At 44.7% G+C, this 6,237-nt stretch overlaps 1 protein-coding gene across 1 annotated transcript; it reads left to right on the top strand.

Annotated features, from left to right (window-relative positions):
- The first annotated feature begins 56 nt into the window (after window positions 1–56).
- On the top strand, window positions 57–4,715 carry LOC131193286 (uncharacterized). The gene has a single exon (XM_058173304.1). The coding sequence runs from the start codon at window positions 375–377 to the stop codon at window positions 4,107–4,109; it is 3,735 nt and encodes a 1,244-aa protein (XP_058029287.1). The 5' UTR covers window positions 57–374; the 3' UTR covers window positions 4,110–4,715.
- Window positions 4,716–6,237: the final 1,522 nt, after the last annotated feature.

Here is a 6,237-nt window from a genome sequence, read left to right as displayed (position 1 = left end):
GGTAACACTTCCGGGGCATGGCCGCGGAGGGCTGAATCGCTTTCACTGCTTGCCGGAAGCGACGTGGTTCCCAGCCGCATTTGAGGAAGAGCGGCTTCTCCCTTTCCTGCGTTGAATGTTTGTTCTATATCGGAGGTCTTCAAACTTGGCAGCTTTAAGACTTGTGGACTTCAACTCCCAGAATTCCTCATAGACACCGGGGGGGGGGGAGAGAGAGAGGCTAAAAATCAAGAAGCGTTGACGGAGCTTCTTGCAATCAGAAGTCTCATTTAGAGAGTGAATTCGTGTATACTGTTTAACCCAGGGATCTCCAACCTTGGCAACTTTAAGACTTGTGGACTTCAACTCCCAGAATTCCTCAGCCAGCTTTGCTGATGAATACGAACGACAAGTTAGTGGCTGAAATGCAAACACCTGAGCCAACGCAGAAAATTGATCCCAACATCCTGGATGCAGCTTTGAAGATGTGTCTGCTAAAAAACTCAGGGCCAGGAAGAAATCAACCTTCCTCTCCACCTCATGAAGGCAAGGTGAGAAAAAGGAAGGCCATTGCGGAGGAGTTTGGCCCACATCCCACCTCCAAAACTTTCCGCACTACTCAGGACTCTCAGCGGGAGACCCTAGAGCTGTTTGACTCAGAGCAAAACAAAAAGACAGGCAACCTTGTCTTCAGGCAGACGCCAAAGGCAATAGGGAACTACCTGCGGGGTTGGCAGATGGACGTACCTAAAGATCATCCCCTCAGCATCGACCCAAGAGCTTTCTTGCAGGGTGTGCACCCCCAGATCTGCCAGAAGCTCATAGAAGAAATTCAGGCATGGAGAGGAGTCAAATTCCAGCTGGTGCTAAAGGTTGATCTCTGGAAAGACACTTGCTCGGAGGCTATGCTTCGTCACAAACAGAAAGTTGTCTTGCAGAACAGTGAGATCGACATGGCACTAGACGAGGCATTCACCACTATTCAGAAGATGCTTGAGAATTGGATCCAGAGAGGCTCCGGCTGGGTGATTGAAAGAGTACAGACTCTCTGGCTTAATATTGCCCGGTATCAACCCTTCCAGGGTGGCTCCTACATCTCACAATCATCTGTGGTGAGAAACACAAAGGCGGTCATCAACGTGAAAAACAAAGGTGATCACAGTCTGAGGTGGGCACTCCGCTCAGCCCTGTTCCCTGCAGAAGACCACGTGGATAGACCCTCCAAGTACCCCACTCAGGACGGCCTTGATTTCAAAGGGATCCAAGCCCCCACACCCATCTCCCATATCCAGAGGGTAGAAAAACAGAACAATCTAGCCATCAATGTCTTTGGCTGGGACAAGGGCGTCATCATCCACTGGCTCAGCTGCCAGCCAAGAGACATACCTAGGATCAACCTCTTGCTGATCGAGGAGGCTGGTAAGTTCCACTACGCCTGGGTGAAGAATCTTGACAGATTCCTGTCTCATCAAAGTAAGCATCGAGAGCGCAAAAATTTCTGTGAGAGCTGCCTCCACTGCTACACAAGGAAACACCTGCTGGAAGCCCACAAACCTTATTGCCGTGGGATTGGGCAGACAGCAGTGATAGAGGTGATGCCAAAAGAAGATAACAAGCTTTTCTTCCGGAACTACCACAAGCAGCTCCCATTCCCATATGTCATATATGCTGGCACTATGGCCCTCACCAAACCGATCAAGGGCTCCAAGCCCAACACTACAAAGAGTAACATTCAGAAAACACATCAGCAGGAGGCCTGTGGCTATTCTTATATAGTTGTGCGCTATGATGGTAAGACAGAGCAACCAGTTATAAAAAGAGGGCAAAATGTAGCAAAGGACTTTCTAAACTGTCTCCTAAAAGAAGTTGACAAAATCAAGTCAGAGCTGGCCAAATTCCACCCCTTATTGATGACCCGAGACGACCAACAGGCCCACAAGACAGCCACTATCTGCCATGTTTGTCAGAAGCCACTTTATGGAAAGATTGTCCGTGACCATTGCCACATCACAGGAAAATACCGAGGTGCCGCCCACAATGACTGTAACCTTAAGCTGAGGCAGCACTCCAAAAATCCAGTCATTCCAGTTTTCTTCCACAACCTGAGGGACTATGACTCCCACTTCCTGATGCAGGCTATCTCAGAGGTAAAGGAGCATAAGATCACCTGCATTCCAAACAACACAGAGAAATACATCTCCTTCTCTGTAGGGCCCCTCCGGTTCATTGACAGTGCCCAGTTTATGCTGGCATCTCTTGACAAACTTGTTTCAGCTAACCAGTCTGAAGGCTTTCAAATTATGGCTCGAATTGAGCCCAGTAGAGAAAGACGAGAACTTCTGCTGCGTAAGGGCGTCTACCCATACGAGTACATGGACTCTTGGGAACGGTTCACTGAGTTGCGGCTGCCAGGAAAGGAAGCATTCTACAGCAAGCTCACAGAGGAACACGTATTGGAGGCTGACTACAACCATGCCCAAGAGGTCTGGAGTGCCTTTGGGTGCCAAACACTAGGGGACTACCATGACCTCTATTTGCGTACAAACGTAGTCCTCCTAGCAGACGTCTTCGAGACCTTCCGGAAGACTTGCATGCAGCAATATGATCTAGACCCTGCCCACTATTATTCAATTCCAGGCCTTTCTTGGGATGCACTGCTAAAAAAGACTGGTGTGGAGCTGGAGCTGCTCACAGATCATGACCAGTACCTATTCATTGAGAAAGGGAAACGGGGTGGTATCTCCATGGTTTCAAAGCGCTACGCAAGAGCCAACAACCCACTGGTAGAGGGCTATGACTCTTCTAAGCCAACTTTTTACATCATGTACCTTGATGCAAATAACCTATACGGATGGGCCATGAGCCAGCCTCTTCCTACAGGTGGCTTCAAGTGGGAAAAGGATTTGCAGAGTTTGGAAAAAAACATAGCGAACCATCCAGCAAACAGCCCAGAGGGCTTCATCCTCGAGGTGGACCTGGAATACCCTGTAGAGCTCCATGACGTGCACAACGCCTACCCACTGGCCCCAGAGCGCATGGTAGTTCAGGAAAACTGGATGTCAGAGTACCAGCACAACCTCATTGGCAAAGGCATGGCATCTACCCAGGTTGAAAAACTGGTCCCCAACCTCCGCAAGAAGGAACGCTATGTGCTACATTACCGCAACCTTCAGCTTTACCTTTCTCTTGGCATGTGCCTGAAGAAGATTCACCGGGCCTTGAAATTCAAGCAGAGCCCTTGGATGGAGCCCTACATTAGGATGAACACAGACCTCCGCAAAAAAGCGAACAGTGACTTTGAGAAAGACCTGTACAAGCTAATGAACAACAGCGTGTTTGGGAAGACCATGGAGAACCTCCGCAAGCGAGTCAATGTCAAACTAGTACGTGCAAACGAGGAAAAGGAACTGCGGAGTCTGATAGCCAGCCCGGCATTTGCACAGGCAAACATATTTGATGATAACTTGATAGCCATCCAGGTTCACAAGAGCCGCCTACTCCTCAACCAACCTATATGTGTGGGTATGAGCATCCTTGACCTCTCAAAATATCTCATGTACGACTTCTACTATAACGAGATGAAGGTTCAGTATAGGGAGCGCTGCCAACTCCTTTACACAGATACCGATTCCCTTCTTCTTGAGATCCAGACAAAGGATGTATATGAGGACATGATCACAAAGGCAGACCTCTATGACACATCTGACTACCCAAAAGATCACTTCCTCCACAGCATAACAAACAAGAAGGTCTTAGGGAAGATGAAGGATGAGTGTGCTGGAGTGCCTATCGCTGAGTATGTTGGCCTGCGTCCCAAGATGTATTCGATCCTGGAGGCTGGAGGCCCAGGGGCCAAGAATATCAAGAAGGCCCAGGGTGTGAAAAAGAACGTTGTGGAAAAGCACATCCGTCATGAACACTATAAAAAAGCCCTCGACAGCATCAGCACCTTCCACTGTTGTATATATGTGTTGCAGTCTAAGCATCACCGCATCTATGGGCAATACCTGAACAAGGTGACGCTGTCCCCCTATGACAACAAGCGCTGGATTGCAAAAAATGGGGTGGACACCCTAGCCTATGGCTACAAGGATGCCATAGGCCTGCAGTACCAGGCTATGAGTGAATGATGCTACTTTGTAACATGTGATGGCAGCTGGGTATCAGGTGGCATCTGGAAGAACTCTTCCTAGACAGTTGGTATGAATTTCTCTTTGTGGAATGTAGAATATTAAACCAAAATCCGTGTAACCTAAAATAACCTGCTAAAATAGCAGACTGCTGTTACCTCATGCCTCCCACCGACCCGTACGCTCTCACAGAGAGGGACTTCTCAGGGTGCCGTCCGCCAAGCAATGTCGGCTGGTGGCCCCCAGGGGAAGATCCTTCTCTGTGGGGGCTCCCACCCTCTGGAACGAACTTCCCTCGGGTTTACGCCAAATACCTGACTTTCGGACCTTCCGCCGCGAACTGAAAACACATCTATTTATTCGCGCGGGGCTGGCTTAAATTTTATTGGTTTTAAATTTCTATTATTAATTTTAAGGGTTTTTTTAGTTTTATATATTTTAAAGTTTTTAGGCCAACTATATAATAAGTTTTTTAATCTGTATTTTAATTGTATATTGTACCGCTTGTTTTACCTTGGCTGTACACCGCCCTGAGTCCTTCGGGAGAAGGGCGGTATAAAAATCGAATAAATAATAATAATAATAAATAATAATAATAAAAATAAATAACCCGCTCTTGACACATTTATCAACATTCCTCCAGAAAACTGAAGTCTGTCTTGTTTTTTTCCCCCTAAGTGGAGGGAGCATTAATGAGCAAGATTTTTAGCTCACTCCTGTCTCATGAATTTCCTTTTTACTTAATCATTTTTGATGTTGCACTTTTAACCAAGACAAGAAAGGCTTATATACATCTGAATGACTTCATGGACCATTTTTTTACAGTGTTCTTGTGATTTTCACTGGATGGCCATTTTTGGGAAAAGTCAGTATTATTCCAAATTGCTTCCATTTCAGCATTAAGTGTCGGACTGGATTTGTGGAACCCCAAAGCTTTAGAAATTGTTTTGTAACCTTTTACAAACCGATAGGCATATGTGACATTTTATAGAAGTCTTCAGCAATTTCTTTGGAGATGGGACATTTTACTATCTTTGGCGGACATATAAAAAAGCTGAAAAGTTTTGGATTCAAATACTTAATTCAGAAGATCTTACAGATTAATATACAATTGCAACTTGCAGCTTTTCTTCTGGGATTGATGGACAAACATTTGGAAAAATTTATATATCATAAGTATGAGGTTTATATATACATATAATTGGAAAGATTCAGTATTACCCACGAAGAAGGATTGGCTGCTGAAGATGATGGAACCTATATAGAGACTAAATTGACTCTCTGGATTGGAGAAAAGACAATATTTATATTATTGATTTGAAACTCCTTATAAACTTTTTGTGTGAAATAGAAAAAAATGAAGATATAATTTATGATTTTGATGATTAGAAAAATATAGATGAAAATAAAGTTTTTAAACCATTACAGTAAGAAGTAATTTTATATTTGCACTTATAACTGCTGTAAAGAAAACCAGAAACTACTTTTTTCTATTTCTTTTCATTCTTTTTGTACTTTTGGCTCTTTGTTGTGTTTCTTTTCGCTACTTTACATTCTTGTTACTTTTTATCTCTTTCTTAAAAATATTTAATAAAAGTATTACACACACACAGGCATAGGTAGTCCTTGACTTAGGAACCACATGGCCATTATGTAAAAGGGGAGTTAAGGCTCTAAGGGGAGTTTATGGATAGCTAGCATATTCTAGTTTATGATTGTTAGATGTTATGCCCTGTATTTTGCTCTGGGAAGTCCGGGGGGGGGGGATTGGGGGGGGGAAGGGAGGAAGAGGGGAGGCATTTGTGGAACCACATGACCAGACCCATTTTTGTGATCTTTTCTTTGGCGGTTAAATGAATGCTGCAATTGTTAAGTGAATGATATGGTTGTTAAGTGAATCCATTGTTTGCTATGGGCTGCCTTTTTTTTTTTTGCCAGAAACTGGAAGTAACAGCTGATTTCTGGCAAAAATATAGTAAATTGCAGTCACATAACTGTGGAGTGCTGCAAATGACTGTAAATGCAGACTGGTTGCAGAGCACCCAAAGTGCAGTCATGTGACTGCAGAGGGGATGAAGTTGGAACTCCAAAATCGAGTTTTAAGTTGCTTTTGGAAGCTGCATTGTTA

The sequence above is a fragment of the Ahaetulla prasina genome, chromosome 2 (assembly GCF_028640845.1).
Source record: "Ahaetulla prasina isolate Xishuangbanna chromosome 2, ASM2864084v1, whole genome shotgun sequence".
In the NCBI taxonomy this organism is placed as follows: domain Eukaryota; kingdom Metazoa; phylum Chordata; class Lepidosauria; order Squamata; family Colubridae; genus Ahaetulla; species Ahaetulla prasina.
This window is presented reverse-complemented; position numbering and strand designations above follow the sequence as displayed.

Excerpts from the sequence above, each read along its gene's own strand:
- LOC131193286 (XM_058173304.1), top strand. The coding sequence starts at position 375 with ATGAATACGAACGACAAGTTAGTGGCTGAAATGCAAACACCTGAGCCA.